A 20,703-nucleotide genomic window follows, 5' to 3' on the forward strand; every position below is an offset into this window, starting at 1 on the left:
AACACCACATCATAAAACATAGGCCATATATGAGCCACCTCAATAAGTTAAATGACTCAATTGTCTGAAGACTAACAAATTGAACCTATTAGTTCAAAATTGAAAGTGCAGGGGTGTTCTTGATGAAATTAGAAGTTTAGAGATTGAATTGATTTTGGACCCAAACTACGTAGTAGTCAGTATTTAGCCCTTTTTTTTTAACTTCTTTGTTAAATCAAATGCAAAATCAAGCACAAAAATTGAAGTGATTTGTGGTCAGAGGGCCATCAATCATCTATAACCCAATCTTCTTCTATAGAATTAAAAAAATATATCTTCCATTCAATTTCAATTCTACCATCAATCGTAGAAACAAATAAAGTCCGGATGTTTCCCAACTTCTAAAGAAACAAAGAAAAATGGGAAGAGAGAGAGAGGTAGAGATAGAAGAAGAAGAAGAGAATTAACAAAGTAAAATAAAAAATAATTGAAATATAGTTTTTTGTGTAAAATATTATTATAACCTCATAAAATACTGCACCACACATGATCAATTTTAACAAAAAGTTACAAAAAATTAAACTGAGGTATCAAATTGATTTGTTTTTAAAACTTTAGATATCATTTTGATCACTTTTGAAAGTTGGGTATCAAGTTGATTTGTTTTTAAAAATTTAGGTATCATTTTGATCACTTTTAAAAATTTAGGTATCATTTTGATCACTTTTGAAAGTTGGGTATCATTTTGTCCGGTGAAGAAAAGTTTTGACCCTATTGGTGGGTTTTACTCTTTCGAGAATCATATGGATATGTAACCAAAGACAATTGACATGTGCTAAGTTTTAGACTATAACTATTGATCTATATCCCTAAAAGTAATATATTTTGTGAGCTGTAATATCTGAAAATTCTGTGGTTTTCAGTTCAGCAAGCAGTTTGAAGCAGGAACCTCTGAGATGAGTTTCTGTGTACCTTTCTTATCTTGTCTTAGACAAGGTCTAAAGTCTATGGTTCAGTATCTTTATTAAGATCATTAGACGCTTTCTCAGGAAACTGAAAATGTAAAACCTTCAAGATTAGTTTCTCTGTCCCTGTCTTATCTTGTTTTAGACAAGGTCTAAAGTCTATGATTCAGTATCTTCAGTTAAGATCATTAGACGCTTTCTAAGGAAACTGAAGATGCATGTAAACTACTTTATTATTATTATTTTTAAAAAAAAATTTTTATCTGTTTTTCCCTCACATCCTGTTGTAAATTGGCTGCCAATGATTTCTTACTAGCTGATTTCAGTCATTTGCATATCCAGATTTGCTGATACATACTGCCAAGGAATTTAGGGGTTTAGTCATAATTGCAAGCCTTTTCCTTCAATACTTTTATGAACTTCGTTATACAAGAGCCTATTCTAGTTGACCAACTTAACTAAACTCAGCTGCATTATAATTTTGAATAAATTGGGAACTTTTACAATTGACATTATTTTAGTGTAAGGGTTGCTGCTAGTGGCCAATGAGGGGTTAGTGGGAACGGTCAGGCCAATGAAGTTCACACAACTAGCAGGGCTGCTATAAAACTGTAGGACTGGAGTTTAGCAATGACCGACGCCGATATTATCAGTGGTATCAACTTAAAGCCAAGTTCTTTTTGTAGTAAATTTGAGAAAGCTCACAAGATGAAGATGAAGGCATACATCAAGCTGCTTGATAAAAGTGATATTATTATCCATCTTAACAAAAAGTATCCTAACCTAGGGAAGACCGTGATAGTCCTAGATCAAGTACCACTTACCAGATTAATGGCAAAATCAGTATTCCAAAGGCCCGATATCTCTTAGTAACATACAGTAGCATCGAGCCTTTGTAGAATGGAAATTGTTATTTGGTATTTGAGGCTTTGAGGCTTAATGTTAAGAGTTTTATAGTGTGGAGTATCTATTAGGTCTAAGTGGTTTGAAGTTTTATTGGAGTTCAAAAGTTTTGGGGTAAAAGGTTTCACACAACTAGTCTTTTGGGGTTTCAGATGTGGAAGTTCAGAGTTTATAAATTGGGTGGGGGTGAGGTTTGAGATCAAAATTTTACCAATGACTCATTCGTTAAAACACAAATCGCCATCACTTAAATCATTAACTCATCTTTAATACAACATAAAGATGAGACAAAGTAGCCAGGAACAAGAACATGTAGAAAGCGGGAATCCAAAGTATGGTGCTGTCATATGACTGTCTACTAAATAATAGTTTTATTATTATTATTATTATTATTATTATTATTATTATTATTATTATTTCTTTTTTGCAATTAAAAATACACTATCAACAAGAATAACTATTACATATAAAACCCAAGAATAGTATAGATCCAATGCGGGATAACCTTGACATTATCTACCTCTCTCCTCGAGAAGCCTAACCCTAAGACCCTTTTTTTCCGATTGAGAAATCGTGCTTGTCTGGCGGCGCCCTGACGTTTGGGCTGGCCTCCGGTCTCGCCGTCATCTTAGGGTCTGCTACCGGACATGTGTTCAATATGTAATTGTTCAAGGGAGCTCCTTGGGTGGGTGTTTTTGCTCGAGTACCAGACAACTTTGGCTTCGTTTTCTGGCAACATCTTCGATCAAAATCCGCAGTGTGGTCGTGCTGATCAAGTCTAGCAACGTGGGTTCTAAATCAACGGTGGTGCAGATGGTGGCACTGGACCAGCGTGATTCTGGATAGGGTCTTAATGGCATGAATTGTGGCGGCGTGTGCGAGGTGTTTTGGGTCGAAGCAGCGTGAGGTAGTGGCGACGTGGATCGTGGCGGTACGGGTCAGGCGCAGGTGTGGGGATTGCTACGTTCGACATGGCGTGCTGGAGATGATGGGTCTAGACCAAGCCAACTTGATGGGTCTGAGTTGGATCTCTTCCCTTAGAGGCTCTTGGTCTCAGTATATTGGGCTGGGATTGTTGCCCTAGGTCTTTATTATGTTTAGCTTAATTTGTCTTTTACAATAAATCCTTTGAGGAACCTAATGCACTTTTGGATGCACTCTATGTACCTCTAGTGCCTCTGGAGTAGTACGAAAGGAAGATTTCTGCTTTGTCTACGTATTTAAATTTGTAATGAGTAGGTCTATTGTCTATGTATCACTGTGGGTACTACTACTACTATTTTGTTGTCTGTTTATAAATGGCAGCGGAAGGGCATATAACGACCTATTCTGGCTTGTAATGAATGATATTATCGCCCCTAGGGCTATGAGGACTTTTGGTCTGCTTTCCCGATTTACATCCTTCACATGCTCCTTCTTGCTTGCCTCCCAACTAAGGCAATCCTCTCATGGGAGAGCTTAGCTTAAGAAGATCGCGAAAGTTTATGTGACCTAAACGCTTGTGCCATAACTCCAAGACATCATTAATAGCTTTATGACAGACCTTGTCATCAGTGGCTTCTATTGCATTTGCGCAATAGCAATTGTCCTTTGATCTTAAACCAGTCAGCACTTCCCTTTCATTAGAATCATCGACTCTACATATTTCTTTGTTAAACCAAACATCTCCTACTTCTTCACAAAGCTGATCGGAGATTTGTCTTCAGGTCTTCAACAAGCGGGACATTCTTTAAGCAAGGAATTCCGGGAGTTGAAACAGTGCCTCTCCCTACAGTCTCCTACTTCAATAAATAGACAAAGGACGTGAAAGGAGAAGAAAAAGGTTGCGAGCGAGCAAGCATGCTTTCACTAAGAAAATCATTCCACTTTTGACAGTAACTAGAAGAAGCAAAGAAAGAGCTCGGACAACGAAAAAGAGGAGGCGAAGGGGCCACATTCGCATAAGGGCTATGCAGAGAAGGTTTAAGAGGAGATGCCTATCCGATTCTAATAGCCCAGGATGCTTTGTGCGGATAAGACAAGGCTTATGAAAGAACCTAACAACCCTTTGGCCTATATTTGACGTTCTCCTGCTACGTTCAGTAACATTGATAGGTCATAAGTCCTTAGCGGGGGAATACCTTCTTTTAGGAAAGAATGCCAAGCAGGTTATGAAGGAAAGAAAGTAATAAAACAGAGACCTATGGAGATAGGAATCTTGCCTTTTCCAATGCTACAAAAGCCATAGCTTTTTCATTTTATCACAAGCTGATGAGATCGAGTAGAGAGCAACGAAACGAAAGAAGTCGACCCGCCATTAATCTTGGTGTATAGCCTAGTGAGATCCAAGTACGGTAATTGAACGAGAAGCTCCAACTGGGTGGGGCAAGCTTGAATGAATCTTGAAGAGTGAACAACTGGAATTTTGTAAGCCTTTCCCGAGCGCTTGTCCTTTACATTTAGAAACAGGGTCATACAGAGACGAGGTGGTATATATAGAAAGGATCCGCGTGATCCACTTACATAATCGAACAAGAACGAAGATCCTCATGCCTCAACTCTCAGCTTCTATTCACTCACTTCTATTCAATAGTGGGAAAGGCCAAAGGGATGAGAATTGTTTTCTTCGCGGATCTTTCCTTCCATTCGAGTCACTCTCTCTCTTCTGCTTGACAACAAGATTATTTCGCCTAGAAGAAAGAAAAAAAGCTAGAAACATTCATTAACCGGGCGAAGATTCCTACTAATTAGAAGTGGGTCTTCCTCGAAGCAGTTGAATGAAAGACAAACTGTCACACTGGTTCGACTGTGAAAAGAGAAAAGCTGATCTAGAGGACCCCTAAGAAGAAAGAGTTTTAGGGTCCCCTATGAAAATAACTTTCTATAAGCAGTCATTAGCCTCTGAGAGAATCTACCCGCACTCCGATCGTAAGGGGGAAATAACCATTCGAAGTGGTGTATGGTAAGCTTTCTATGTGGATAGGACAGATCAAATCTTCATCCCATCTTTTAAAGGAAATATATAAGAAAAAAAGGTCAGATGGCCGAAGATCAAAACCGAAATGTGCCAGGGTGGACGATGAAGGAATTTGAGGGCTGATGTAGCTAACAGCCGCCTTCATAGTCGATTCATTAGGGTCGTCACCTTCAACCCGGAAGTATCCACCCTTTTCGTTGTCTGTTAAGCCTTACAGCTATGGGACTTCCTAAATAAAACTGCAATCGTAGTTTATCAACCACTCACAAATTCAATAAAATAAATTAAACAAAGACCCAAGAATAGGCTACCAGTACAACAAGACTACCAAACAAAATTGCAAATGTGCCCAACAAACTAAAATGAACCTACACCAAGCTAGAAATAGTTTGGCATTGAGGGGCAATGCTTTTTTAAGTTTCGTGTAACATGAGGACCTGAATTGCCCAAAGGAAGTGAGTTAGGAGATGCTTTTTCTAGTTTAGCAAGGAAACCTAGCTTTGGAGGGCTTTGGTTTTGCTCTTGTTCCTTCTGCTGTTGCTAATTGAGGCAGTAGTGTGTAACTTTAAGGATTCACCGAGTGTTCGATTATGGTGGTAGGGCTTTGGCTAGGGGGCTTGGTAGCAACTAGTTCCATCATATCTTTGATTCGACTTGCAACCCTTAGGCTCTAAAAGGTACGGTTGCTGGTGTTTATTATGTGCAACTGGTCATTGATGGTGGTTGCAACATGCAGAAATGCCTAGCATTTGGTTTGGTTCACATCAATTTGTGCCAATTTCTGTTCGAGGTGAAGGAAGTGCCCAAGGTTCTAGGATACCGCCCAACCATCCTGCAACTATAAGTTCTTCTGCAAGCACGCTAGGCATACCTCTTATTTGTGTCCTTCTCTTCATCCCATCTTTTAAAGGAAATATATAAGGAAAAAAAAAGTCGGATGGCCGAAGATCAAAACCTAAATGTGTATGGAGAAGGATTAGTGATGGTGACAGCGGCTACTAACATCTTTAGGGTTTCTTCTCTTAGGTTGGGTTTTTGGGATTTGACAGAAGTATTTCGGTGTCTGCTGCAAATTCTAAATTTGTTTTTATTTTGTAATGATGGATGTTGCAAGTCTTATAAACTTCTCTCCTTTCTAGAAGGAGTCTGCTTCTACTTAAGCTTGAGATATGTGACTGAAAGTACCGACATTTCCTATGGCTCGATTGATTATCACATGGGTTGTGTAGGATAGTTATGGATGTAGTTTACTGTCCTATTAAAAAGGTTGACTTAATTACATAATAATTATTCTAACAGTTCTATTGAGATGGCTCGCTATGTGTAATTTTATAAGAAATAAGTTGACATTATTCTAAAAAAGAATTCTAATAAATTAAAGTGAAAATAAAAGAATAAAAAACAAAAAAACAAAAGAAAACTACCAAGCCCAAGTAGTTTGCATTTTCTCAGGGGAGTTGTTTGCATATCCTATTAACGAAAAATATCATTTATTGTTGTAATTTTTCAAAACAACAGCATTTTTAATATGTAATAAAAAAATCTGAGTCTCAGTTTCTCAAACTCTTCCTCAAAGTTTGAGTCTTTATCTTTTCTCTAGGGTTTTCATTTCTCGTTATGGCCTCTGCTGAGATCAAGTTCCATTGATTCATTGAAAGGCTCAGCTGGGCCACCGACAACGATGTGCTTGAAAGGGCCTTCACTCCTTTTGGCAAGATCATCGAATTGAAGATCATCAACGATCGTGAGACCAGAAGGTCCAGGGGTTTCAGATTCGTCACCTTCAGCAATGAGAAGGCCATGAGAGACATAATCAAAGGCATGGCTAGGACCTTGACGGTCATAGCATCACCGTCAATGAGGCTTAGTCCCGCGAAAGCGGTGGTGGTGGTCCTCGTAAAGGGGAAGGCAGTAGCTACAGAAGTGGCGGTGGAGGTTATGGCGGCGGTGGCTGTCGTGAGGGTGGAGACAATGGCTACAGCCATGGAGGTGGTAGCTATGGAAGCGAGAGTGGAGGTAGCTATGAAGGTGGTGGTCGAGACCGTAGATCTGATGACAGCAGTTGGAGGAGTTAGATCTATTAGGGTTTTGTAGTGGCTCTGGGACTGGTTTAGTTGTTCTGTGTTATGTTTAAAGTTAGTGGGTCTGGATCTCTTCGGTTATGGTGGTGGTGGATTGTGTGTTCTCTTGGTTCGGTTATGTTCTCTAATTTTGACAAAAGGAAAATGGTCACTCTATGTTAATTTTCATATAATCAGTCTTAAAGCAAAATGGTGTTTGATAAATGAATTATATGCCCTTCGTTTGCAAAAAAAAAAAATAATAATAATATGTATTAAATAATAATAAAAATATGTGAATCGGCAGGCATGTGCGTGTCATTAGGCTAGGTCACTTGAAACCATTAAAGCATTATCTTAATTCCAAAGCTACTTAATGTAAATGAAGGAATAAAATCATTAGTAATGTTCACACGGTCACTGGTGACTAAAAATTTTGTGGTCACTCACTTTTAAACTTAATATTAAGGGTTGAGATTAAAAGAATAATTTATAAGTGTTCAAATTAAATTCCTTGAAATCAAATGGTAATCACTACTCATAAAATCAAAGGGTTAATCAAATTCGAATGCTATTAGCTTTGATAGTATTTATTTCTATAATTGATAGAGTTATGACCCTAACTCCCACTTCCATATGATAAAAAATTCGATTGACCAATAATAGAAATTAAAGTCACTTTGTGTGCAAACTAACTGACCAATAATATAAATTAAAGTCACTTTGTGTGCAAACTAGCAGAGCTTAAACATGGTTAAAAGCAATGATTTTTTTATCCAGCTTCATAACGTTGGAAAAGATAACATCATGCTTTAGAACAGTCCTTTCTGCCTACTCAATTTATACTCTGGTCAGTTGTGCTAAACTATTACTAAATCTAAAGCTAAGGGTTAAGATTAGTTAGAATAAATTTATTTGCCTAGCTCGTTGTTATTCTCCACCATAAATTATAAATCCAATAGCAGTTGAGGGTAATTAAGTAAGAAATTAATTTGAGTATGTGAACACGACTCTGCTTTAAAGTCTTTACTTTAGAGTCATTTATCTATTTAGACTTACCAAATTTGTGTGTTTGTTTCATATTATTATTATTATTATTATTATTATCTGGCCTTAACCTACAATACATAGCCTCCAAAGCTTTCCAAGAGCTACTAATACGCCTTAAGAACAAAGCACCTCATCTATAAGTGTTTGACAATATCCGCAAAGCCAATCAACATGACAACGTATAATTGGATATCATGTCCTATAGTTAGGTTCCACAGCAAAAGCAATTTAGACTTTTTTTTTTTCCTTCTTTTTTAAAGAGGATTAAAAGATTTCACTCCTATCCCCATTGTGACTCGAACTCATGACCTCGATCTTAGATAGTGGTGCTCTAATCACCGAGCTTGAACAAGTGACTTTCAAGAGGTTCATACATACGAATTAGAACGCGTACATCGTAGTGGGAGCAACCCACGTGCACTTGCACCGACATAAATAAATGGTTAGATTATATTAAATACACTCTTAAGTTATTAATAAAAATATTAATTATACATATCAAGGGTTGAGATCATCTTCTAAGTGGTAGGTCATTTGCACCGTTGGTGCATAGAATACTCTTGTATGTGTTTTAAAATAGAAAACCGATACAAGAGTCATAATCTAGAAAGAGAAAGAGACAAAACAAGAGCTGAAAACGAGTTAATAGAAAACATACAGTTAATAAAATGGTGGTTTAATGAAGCTGTAAGACTCTAGCTATAGTTATGTGTTTACCTTAAACTAGAAGCATAATTACATTCACACATCTTTATTTGTTTAATAAGCAACCTACTTTCTAGTAAATTTAAAATTTTTATCTTACCCCTATGTCTAAGAAACAAACTCAAGCTGCCAGTGTAGAAGTCGAGGGTGGTTGATTTAATTACTATAAGGACGACTTCTTTTTCATGAGTGCTTGTTCATAATTACCAACTCCTTGATCGAAAGTATAATTATAGCATTTGATTTTAGGGGTTTTTAAAATTTTTTTTTTTAAATTTCTTCGATGACGATAATGGAAGAACTTCCTACCCAATTGGTTAATACTAATCATGTCTTCCCCATTCACAATAAGAAGGGATATGGCTGCACATTGTGTAGCAAGTCTTAGAAATTCTATGTATTTGGTGATTGCAATGCTGGTTTAATAACAAGGCATAAATCTGAGAGGGTGAGAGAGAGAGGTACGTAGAGAGAAGAGAGAGCCAGATACATGCGTGGAGAGATAGAAATAGAGAAATGTTTGGGGCGGAGAGAGAACGAAGAGAAGAGTGATTGCAAATTTGGAAGAGAGAGAAGGAGGAAAAAGTGCAATCCGAGACGGTCAGACAGAGATGACTAGATGAGGAAGAGGCAAGGCTGAGCAAAAAAAAATATGATGGAATGCCGTAAGGCAAAATAATGATAATAAATAATATGATTAAATTCAGTTTACTCTCCTGAACTTTGGGTCTAAAATCAGATTGGTCCCTCTTTTTGAAAATCGATTAGGATGGTCTCTATACTCTCAAATGACATCACCCGAGTCCAAAATTTAAATTTGGCTCGAAACATGACGTCAGCGGCTGAGTTGGAGCCGACATGGGGGCTCACTTTTTAGATTTTAAACCCTATAGAGAGGGCAAAATAGACAATTCTAATTTTCTAATTTTTTTTTTTTTTATCTCTTTTCTTAATTTTTTCTTCTTCTCTCTCTCCCTCTCTCTCCCCTTCTCTATATCGACGACCACACTTCCAACTCCACCTCCACCTCCCTTCGATCTGAAGCTCCACACCACGCCATCTCGTTCCTCGTGCTCCTCCTCGATCGGAATCGATGGCGTAGGCACAAACTTCTGTAACTTCTCTCTATCTCCCCAAACCCGATTCAAGCCCTAATCTTTCACTTTTGCCCAATTCAGAGCTGGAGGCCGATAGGCCGGAAAGGCCACGTCCAACCAACGCACCCGGGCCAAACCTTTCGTCTCATCCTCCTTGACATCCCCATGGTATGGGTTTGTCTAATCATTGATCTAGGAGAGAGAATTGAAGCTTGAAGCTTCGGGGTTTTACGGTGAAGTTTCGATGGGTTTTCTAGCGACTCCGGTGATCATCAACAATGCATGAGGTACAAAAATCAATCTCTTCTTCACATTCTACACGATCGTATACATGGTTTTCGATTGCTTAAGGTTATGAACGAATTGGTTTTTGGTTGCTTTCGGTGCTGGCGAACCTCACTGTGCACAATGGTTTTCTGGGATTTTTTTGGCAGTTGTTCAGGAGGTTCTGGGCTTGTATCTGGCGTTTTGGAGCTTGATAAATGCCTGGTTGGGCTTGTGAATTCAAGTTATACTATGAATTGAATGGCTGATTGTGATTATTGATTTGGTTGCTGTCAATCTTTCCAAGGTCGACGGCGAGGTGGCGGAGCTTCTTGGAGAGGCGGAGGGCGGGGAGTGTGGTGGAGAAGCTCAGAGGTGGTGTGGAGGTTGGAGAGCTGGAGAGCGAGGGCATTGATGGATCGGAGCATCTGGGATAGAGAGAGAGAGAGAGGAGAGAGAGAGAGAGAGAGAGAGAGAGAGAGAGAGAGAGAGAGAGAGAGAGAGAGAGAGAGAGAGAGAGAGAGAGAGAGAGAGAGAGAATATAGTGAGAAAAAATTTTAAAAAAAAGAGAGCAAAATTTGAAATGTCCATTTTGCCCTCATTGTGGGCCCCCATGTCGGCTCCAACTCAGCCGCTGACGTCATGTTTCGAGCTAAATTTAAATTTTAGACTCGGGTAATGTCATTTGAGAGTACATGGACCATCGTAATAGATTTTCAGAAAGAGAGACCAATCTGATTTTAGACCCAAAGTTCAGGGGAGTAAACTGAATTTAATCCTAAATAATAATAGCTAAAATACGGCTTTGCCATCTTAATTTTTAATGGACTTTTTAGGTCTTAGTAAGGACAGATAGTCAAAACCTACTATAAATGTAAAACATATAGTTTTTGGCAAGTAATGGTAGCATGTAAGAAAGAGCATTATTATTAACCTACTGGCTCATCAATGTTGCCATGAAACTGCTAATTCGTCACCCTAAATGTTGTATGTTGAAATACTTGATCTTTGGATCGAGATCGATGATCTCAGAAATATAAAATTTCGTCAAAGAGATTTAGGGCATGTTTACTTACTTGGAATGGAAGGGAATGATTACAAGGCAAATTTATTCTTGCGTTTACTAACACATAAATGAATTGGAATGATTCCGGGTAAAAATATTCATGCGTTTACTAACACATGAAGGAATCGAAATGGGTGTAGGTCCCACCTCTTTATAAGGAATTGATTCCTGAACTCAGGAATTTGATTCCGAAGGGGGGAGATGGGTTTAGGAATCAACTCCTCCGGAATTAATACCGATTCATTTCTTCTCTCATTCCAGTTGTCTCCGATTCATGATTATTTCCATTCCAAGTAAATAAACATGTCATTATAGTACTTAGCCAGCCAAACATGCATATATGCTACCTTCTTGTATATATTTTATGCTATCATAGAAAAACAGTGTTTTTCTTCTCGTATCAAAAAATATGATCTAGCAAATAAAGTGAAAAGAAATCTGAAAACATATAACTGAAGTATATTCGCCTACTTTATAGATACGCCTGATCTATTCTCTATATGTTTTTGATAAAGAGAGACTATAGAATGAGGTATACCGAAAATGGGAGGGGTTAAAGGAAGTATCCATGCAACCGATCTGTTGTAAATGAAATAAACTAAAGAGCATGCATGCTTCAAAACTTGACCTACATTTTGATACCAAGGCTTTTTCTTCATCACTGGATCTAAACCAGTAGTCCTTGTTCTTTTCAATCAAGAGTCTTAGAAAGAAAAAAGTACTTTTGAAACATCGTCATTTTGGGGCTAAGCATTCTAGAAATAGAAAATCTGTAAGTTGAAATGATAAGATTATGGTAAGATTAAGATTATCATAGCTACCAGCTCATATATCAACAGATATTAACTAGTACCTATGATTTCTTTCATATAAATTAACTCTCAACTTCTAAAAAGAAAATTTTAAAAGTATAAATCTTATCAAGCATATAGTTTTGGTTATTTTCAAAGAAACGTATGCACAACATGTGTTCCCCCAAACACACAATTAGCGCAATGGGGGGATCTATAGGTCCAATAGTAAAGCATGCACTTACCTCTAAGCATTAGCCTGTTGAACCCAAAGACAATTAAACAATTGTTGGTTAGTTTATAGTGTTATGTTCTTAATACATTCTTCCTACAAGTTCTAGGTTTAATGTATATGTAAAGTATGCATACAACTAGGGTACTGGTGAAAATGTAATTGTTTTAGGTCAGTAAATTGTGTTACACAATAGGGGTTAATCATCTCTGTCTCTAATCATATTCATGTTTGGCATCTACATATAAAACATTGCTTTCAAGTCAATTAGAAGTTGTTTGTAAAATTTTTGTTTCCCATGTTCTAATCGAGTAAATTATATGGAGAGAGATATCATAATGTCATACAAATCGATCTATATATCCAGATGATTGTTACTAAAATGAGTAGATAGCTGCATAAGCTTGATGATCGATCGATCTTCTAATTCGAAACTAATGAGGAAGTAGTTCTATATATTGATCCTTGTACATGTCCGTTCATGCCCAAATTTTTCTACTCTACACTTTGTTCTGAAAAAATGGAGACATGCATCGCCTGACTTCCCTTATTCTTTGGAAAATCAACTTTAATTCTTACTCAATTATAAAACAAAGAATTTAAGAAGAAAAAAAAAATCTAAATTATCCAGTTACATGGATCTGAAGGTACGACTGAAAGGCCAGGCTATCAAGGACCAGATGGTATCATAAAAATGAACCAACTATTATCAGGTGAGTACTTACCTGGTGCTTGCGAAATCGTAGAGCTTGCCGGTGCTGGAGAAGATCATGACTCCGACCTCAGCATCGCACAGGATAGCCAGTTCTCTGGCCTTCTTCAACAATCCATTCCTCCGCTTCGAAAACGTCACCTGCCTGCTCGTTGAATTGTCAATCCTCCTTATCACAATCTTTCCCCTTCCCATCAGTCACCTACCAAATCGATCTAACTCCTTAATTTCAAGCTGCCAGCCAAAATTTAAACAAAAATAATTTCAGCTCGAGCAAATTAATATAAAAATACAAAACTGTATAAACATACGATACAGATACAGTAAGAGGGAAAATCTGAGCTTACTCTGTTCAGGATGAGCTGCTAAAAGAAGAAAATGAAGATTGCAGGAGAAATTTTCCGACAAAGAGAGAGAAAATGGAAGAAAAACAAAGGAGAAATTTGATTTTTTTCGAGGAACAAAATAAAGAGAAAAACTTAAAAAGGAAAAACCAAAACTTACTGGAACTGGAAGCTTTTAAGTAATGAAGACAAACCGAGGTTTCTCCCGAAAATAGCTTTGGTTGTACTGATGATTCACATCAGCACAAAGCTATATGAGGAAAGTCTACCTGAGCAATTCCAAACCGCTCTCTTTTCGGGCACAAAAAACCACTAGTGGTTAGTGGTTTTCCCGGTTCGGGATTACGTGGACCAATAGCATTGCGAGTTAGCCGAATTGTTAATTAGGTTTGGGTCGAGAGCCGCCTGTCGTATAGATCAGTGACACGTGTGTACTCCAATACGAATACCGTAGTTCCTATTTTAGGGAATTTCCCTTTTCGAAATTGGGAAGACGAAGTTGCCCTTTTCAGACTTTTCAGGTGCCCGCTGTGTCCTGTTTGCTTCAAGCTTGACATTTACTTTGCCATTTTGTTCCTAAAATCTAATCATGGTTTTTCTAACACTGGGCTTTCTGATTAAATAAGATCGAAAGGGGAAGATTTATTAAGGTTTGTTTCATGGGAGCTTTCCGCAAAGAGATAGGGTGGGCAAAGTCTCCCACTCTCATTTTGGAATTTTCCAAAATTAATTAATTAATCACAAGTTGGTACTTTTGTGCACTATGATAACTATTAGCCTTTTAATAATCAAGTATTTAATTTACATGTCTACTATTAAACATATAAAATGGGCTCCCCAAATGCTTATGAAGTTTTCCAGTCATAGTCGCTTTATATAATAATGTTAATCAAACTAATTAGGTGTTTAGCAAGTATTAAAGGTACTGCTGTCTTTTTTATTATTGAGGGAAAAGATGCTAGATATCTATTTTGGTGGTGAAGATCGATAGTAACCTCTAAAAGAACTTAGCTTTACAATAACAAAAAATATTTACAGGATGACAAGAACAACAAAAAAACAAAAGAAAGAGATGACTTTCAAAGTGAATTACCCACCCACTTAACAAACAACTACTTCAAGTCTTCAATGGAATCTGTGTAGGTATATATACTTAGTTGGTCTTTGTAGGTGTATATAGAAGTGCTATGGAACAAGATTGTCTAAGACGGGAAAGGTTGATCCCTTTGATAGATGTATTAATAAAAGTAGTCCATATATAAATGCTAGTTACTATGTGACATTGTAATGATTGAGATTATTACCAAGGTAAATAGGCAATGATAAAATGAATTGAATTAAATTTTGAACAATTAAAGTTATATTTGTTAAAGATTAATGAAAGTTGGACAAAGAAATCATCCTACCTATTACTTTTATGTCTCTAATTAATGAAGTACCAGATTCCATCTCTCTTTTTCTAAAGAAAAGAAAGTTAAAGAAAATAAAAAATAAAAAAAATGTAAGGAATGCATTCACTTCTCATTCCGGTTAGTAGTGTATTTTGTGAGTCTCATAGCCATTGTTAATGTCTTACCCAATATTTTTTTTTTTTTTTTTGAAAGGAGTCTTACATAATATTTTGTATGCGTTCAAAATATTAATCACGATAACACAGTTCTAACAAGTTTCTTTTTGAGGGTGAGTAACAAAATGATATTAAGACTCTTGAGAAGAGCAGAAGGGTAAAGGGCTCTTGATTTTAGGTTCAAATAGCTTTTTGAGGTGACATTATACAAAGCAAAGCAAAATGAATGATAATAAGTTAGTATTAACCACTTGTGGTACAATAACATTGTAAAACAATGAAATCAAATTAAGGTGCCACCTTAAATACAAAGCATAATAGAACAATATGATGCATTATGGTGGTTTTTGCTTGGGCTTGTCCCAAATCTGAGGCCTGATGCCTCTTTTTTTCCCTGCTTTGCTTGCTTTCTTCTTGTTTTCCTTTGAGCTAATTTTATTTTACCTTCCTTATCTTTACACGTTTAATCAGTTGTGGCCTTACACTTATAATTTCATCACATGTACCATTGTGCTCTCTAATTTAATCAATCATGTCCAATCATTATTTTTTTTTGTCAAGTATATATTTTGTGAATGAAAATGTGGGTGTAATGAGCTCCTATGTATGATGATGATTCACTAATGCGGTATACAAAATTATATTGTATGTGACTACGATTTCAAAATACATCACACAATAGTTACCATGAAAGCGAGAGATGAGATAAACTAAACTGAAATTGGTGAGTATAGGGGCACCCATGATAAAACTAAAAATGTAGAGACACAATTAATGATTTAGGGCCTAAAAATCAGGGAGGTAAAATCAAATTTGCCCTTTTCCTTTAATTTTATCCCTTTTGATCTTCCAATTTTCCTATCGTCCACTCCTTACGTCTTTATTCCAGGTTTGATTTCTCTACTTCTTCTTGATCCAATTCATATGATCACCGAGGATTTTAGTGCCTTATATCGTCTTTCCTCAGCCGTAGTTGCTCCTCGGAGCTTGATTTTAAGCAGGGTTATCCTGCTAGAGCACTTGGGTCTCTATCCGGTTGTGCAACAACGATCTGTTCACCTTTATGGCGGCTAATTCTCTGATCCCTTGTTGGATCTGCCTTATGTTACTTTCATTGGTCTTTTCGTTCCGATTGGTGGCTGTGCTTCTCTTCCGGTGTGTAGTGATCTAGAGATTGTTGTTCTGTACTGGAGATTTTGGTTTAAGATTACATGGGTGTTCTTTGATCGAGATTGGAATTGGTGTACAAATTTGGTCGGTTTGTCGTCTGGCATGCAATTGTGTTCTTGGTTTTTGGTGGCACTGTCACGGTGACGTCTTCTTCCCCTTGTCGGTTGCTGATAGGGTGTTTTACTTGTGGGCATTTGTATTTTTTTTTGGCCCGGCTTGTTGGGTCCTGTAATTACTATTGTAATTTTCTTGTTGGTTTAATTATTATTTTTATTATTATTATAATTTTTTTTTTTTGAGAAATTCTTGTTGGTTTAATTTAATGTGAGTTTCCTTGTAAAAAAAAAATAAAAAAATAAAAAAGCAATATGATGCGTCATAGTACCGTCATATCCAACTAGAAGGGGATCCCAGCCAAGATTTTATTTTATTCTTTTGTCATGATTTCCCCTAATTAAGCAAGTCCCGCGACTAATAGTAGGGATTGGATACCCTGGAGATTTCCGAAAAAGTCAAGGGCACAGGTTCACGTGCATCACGGCTCCCCATTATAGCAGTACTTTAGTACTGCTGCTATCACGTTTTACTAAAAAAGAAATTTTCCTTTTTCGTTTCCAAGGAATAAGGTTACTAGATGAGGAAATTTGGCGTGTGCACCTAATTGGTATGCCAACCCTGACCCTCTCTCTCTTTTTTGGTTACAATGGAAGTACTATGTGAGATAGTACATCCTATCTGTCAATTGAGAAGTTTGTCCCTCACCTGAGCAAAGGGACAAGTTCCAAAGTTGGCACTATCGAAACCCACTCGCAATTTGATCTGAGATACCCGGAAATAGTAGGAAGCATGACTCTACATTTCAACCATACCAAACCTGGTAACTTTCAAATTAATAGCATGCATATTTGTACAGATTTTAATCAAAAGAGTAAAGAATTCTTGGTTTTTGCATATCACATTTCATGACAAGTCTCTTCGTCGTTAATTTATATAACTTTTCTCTAACTCTGAGCTCATGTGTATTTTAAAATTTTCAACAATTTTTCCAGTTCATTTACAGAGAGAACATCAAGTACCAATAGTAATATGGACCCAGTTATACACTAATAAATTATATAAATACTTATCTACAATTTAAATATTATTAAAGCTTTAGCAATTCAATGTCTTTAAATATAACATAAATTTATGTGCAGATCTGACCTGATCTGGTATAACTACAAAATTACATATGAGCTGTCGCAACCTTATATGTTCGAATATAAATTTCAATTCAAATTATCGTGAGAAATTTATCTTGTCACATACTTTATGGAAAGATCCCATAAAAAAATAATTAATGGTTCCATATGTACAACGCACCGTGTCGAAATTCATAGGTAGACCCACCATTTTGGGGTAGAAATTCCCATGTCTAAAAACTTCTTCTAGCCATTGGATGAATCACTTCAAAGAATGCGAGGAATGGTGGTGGAGATTTTACAATGAATTCAAATTTCCCTTTACTAATTGAAGAAGTTTAAAACATAATGACCTATTGAAGATGTTAAGTGCTTGTAAAGTACGCCAAAGGTCTCCTTCCTTCTTCTTTGGTATCAGCTAATATTTGAAACAAAATAAAGTGCTATGTGGTGATCCTCTCTGCCAATTGAGAACACCTGAGCAGAGAAAGAGTTCCAAAGTCGGCAGTATCAAAAACCCACTTGCACTTGTAATCCAAGGCCATATACAGAATTTAGTAGGAAGCATGGCTTCTCGTCTCAACCATACTAAACCAGGTAACTTTCCGCAAAACAAATACTAAACCTGGTGACTTGTAATTAGCTAGTGTGAGTTAACTGTCATCTTCCATGAAAATTTTGATTGGTTGATTGGCAGTTTAGAGAACATTTATCATTCGTGTGATTTTTCATTCGACTCTGTACTCAGAACTCAACTATCTCACCACTTCTTAATTGATTGTCTTTTGTTGAAGAATTTCCAGCTTGTGATCGAGATGACATTGAGCACCAATAATATAACTTACATATATGCTATTAATATATCGCTTTTTGTAAGAATATAGATATTATTCATCCTTAAGCGATTTGAAGTTTTTGGTCGAGTTAAGCATGTGATCAGATAATTTATACTATATGTAAAAGTAAAGTAACCTAAACTGCATATGTGACTTGAAATCGCGTAACGATAAAATGAAACAAGTTATCATGATTTAATATCTGATCAATTATAATAACTAAATAAATTGATTTTTTTTTTACATTGATCGTTATGTACTTTGTGAAAGAAATCCATAGAATTTATTATCAATTCTCTGTGTCCAGCGCATTGTGTTGCAACAAACTTTTTAAGTGGAACCCACAATTATGCGGTTGGAATTTCTTGCCTTCCGCCATTTGCAAACATTGCTTCATTGAACATGAAAGAATGATGTTGGGATAATTATTACAGTAAAATCAAATAAATTAGCAGAAAGACTTTATTATCCCACAATCAATCAGTTTGAAGATAGACATCCAATGGTCAATCTTTAATGTCTGATCAATTATAATAACTACATAAATTGATTTTTTTTTTTTTTTTTTTTTACATTAATCGTTATGTGCTTTGTCAAAGAAATCCATGGAATTGAGTATCGATTCTATGTGTCCATCACAATGTGTTACAGCAAACTTTATAAGTGGAACCCACAATTATGCGGTTGGAATTTCCTGCCTTCCGCCATTTGGAAAAATTTCTTCATTCAACATGAAAGAATGGTGGTTAGGGTCATTATTAAAGTAAAATCAAATACATTAATAGAAAAATTGTTGCTTTTACCTTACCTGTTTAATCTTTATTATGTCATGGTCAATCAGTTTGATGATAGACAACCCAAGTAAAGATTGTGAATTACTGACACACACCAGACTGGTGGTACGTGCTGCAGATTCACCGGCGTGAAAGTTTGGTGCAGCAAATTCATATTAGGGTTTTCGTTTTGGTTAAGAATTGATCCATACTAGAGAACGACCAATGATGAAAGTCTTCAAGATCTGTACCATTCCATGATATGTACAGTTCAAATAGGACAAGTGTCAATCATCAGCTAGAAGACTTCGATATCCATCACCCTTGTTATCTCTTATTGGTTAAATTACGACTATATATAGGTTCCACTAAGCACTTTATTATGATATTATCTAGGAGTGGAAATGCCAGTTTACAGACTCATTATTACTTTTAATTATATATAGCAGATACCGTACAGGTAGCATCACGCTTAGGGTTTAGAATTCAGTAAAGTCTCCTATATTATTTCGAAATAATAATGTTACTAAATGGGGAAGGACTTCAATTTTGATGTTGTCAAGGTACCTGACTTCGAAGTACTGGAGATCCTTTGCCAAGTGGGGAAATTTGTCCCTCACCTGAGGAAAACAAGTTCCCAAGTTGGCAGTTTGGCAGTATATATCAAACCCACTTGCAATTTGATATGAGATAACCAGAAATAGTAGGAAGCATGACTTCTCATTTCAACCGTACTTATTAGCGTGTTTGTAAAGATTTCAATCAAAAGAATCAACAATTCTTGGTCTTCCCATAGCATATTTGGTGGTTATGACTCCTGAGAGATTATTAAGAGCACCGCCGTGCACTTGCACCAACATAAATGAATGGTTAGACTGCATTAAATACACTTTTTGTTTATTAAAAATAAAGTTGATAATAACTATCAAGGGTTGAGATTATTTTATAAGTGTTGGGTCACTTACACCGTCGGTGCATAGAATAATTTCCAATGGCTCCTTTACCATACATATAATTTTTCACGCCACTCTGAATTTATGTGTATTTTAAAATTGTAAGCAGTTTCTCCACTTAGTTTATAGTGTTTATTGCAATTTGAATGCCTGTTTCACAGGACATCGAGTATAAATAGTAGGATCCACTTATAGACTAATAAAATATTACGGGATTTGTCAACAATTTTTTTATTTTATTTTATTTTAAGCAATCTGACATCTTTAAACAAATAGTGTGAAAGATGGTTTAACTATATAAAATTAACATAAATTTTATGTATAAATTTAACTTGATCTAGTATAACGATAAAAATGACAGGTGTATTACCACACTCTTAAATATAATACTCAACTTAAATTATTGTTGCCAGAAACTTCTCAAATCACATACTTTGTGAAAAGAGCAGATAACAAACAATTGATTATTGGTCTACCATGTACTGCGCACTTTTCATATAGTTGGGACAGATTCTTTGGCTGCATAGAATACAAAAGAATGGTGGATTGGTGGTGCTGGAGATTTTACAACGAATTCAAATGTAAGAGAAAATTGGTTTCTTCTTCTTCTTATTTTTTTTCTTTTTTATGTTGTAGTGTTATGTCACTTATGTGAGTTTAGCTCCTCGGTGCTAGTCAATTGCCGCACTGAGCCCATAGCACCCATCCCCTTCCCCAACCTCATGTACCTTGTTTAAATTTTTCAAAACGTCCCCCTATTTAACCAAAATTAATGAAATAAATTACAATTGGTCTTTTTAACACACCATTTTCATTTCTATTTATCCTATAGGAAAAGAACCTGAAGAAGCTTACAAGCAGAATGGCCTTTGTTGAAGAAGAGTTATGTTCGAAATGACATTGAGCACAATAATATAGTCGATGTATATGCTATTAAATATGTTGCTACTTGTCAGAGTATAGATGTTATGTATCGTTAAGAAATTTGAAATCTTTGGTCTAATCAAGTGTGTGAGATTAATGAATTAATGTTATTGTTAAAAAAGAAGAAAAATCAAGTGTGAGATAATATATGTAAAAGTAACGTAATCATATATGC

General features: G+C 36.2%; 1 protein-coding gene and 1 long non-coding RNA gene across 10 annotated transcripts in view; one reads left to right on the top strand and one right to left on the bottom strand.

The window, feature by feature from the left end:
• Window positions 1-6,802, top strand: part of LOC112175540 — a 22,449-nt gene extending 15,647 nt beyond the window's left edge. For 3 of the 5 annotated variants that reach the window (XR_002926496.2, XR_002926500.2, XR_005803422.1), the window contains one exon: window positions 903-2,184. This is a non-coding gene — a long non-coding RNA (uncharacterized LOC112175540). Of the gene's footprint in view, window positions 1-902; window positions 2,185-6,403 lie in introns of those variants that run through there. The other 2 variants (XR_005803420.1, XR_005803421.1) reach the window with 2 other exon arrangements.
• LOC112175539 (MADS-box transcription factor 23) overlaps window positions 1-13,440 on the bottom strand; it is a 26,362-nt gene extending 12,922 nt beyond the window's left edge. For 4 of the 5 annotated variants that reach the window (XR_002926491.2, XR_002926493.2, XM_024313221.2 and 1 more), the window contains exons 1-2: window positions 13,285-13,440; window positions 12,794-13,014 (exon numbers count right to left, since the gene is read on the bottom strand). Coding sequence is in view for 3 of the 5 variants with exons in the window: in XM_024313221.2 (XP_024168989.1) it covers window positions 12,794-12,975 (182 nt within the window). In the remaining 2 variants the exon portion in view is untranslated. Of the gene's footprint in view, window positions 1-12,793; window positions 13,015-13,127; window positions 13,146-13,284 lie in introns of all 5 variants that reach the window. The other variant, XM_040511081.1, reaches the window with a different exon arrangement.
• Between the last annotated feature and the right edge of the window lie 7,263 nt (window positions 13,441-20,703).

The sequence above is a fragment of the Rosa chinensis genome, chromosome 7 (assembly GCF_002994745.2).
Source record: "Rosa chinensis cultivar Old Blush chromosome 7, RchiOBHm-V2, whole genome shotgun sequence".
Classification (NCBI taxonomy): Eukaryota; Viridiplantae; Streptophyta; class Magnoliopsida; order Rosales; family Rosaceae; genus Rosa; species Rosa chinensis.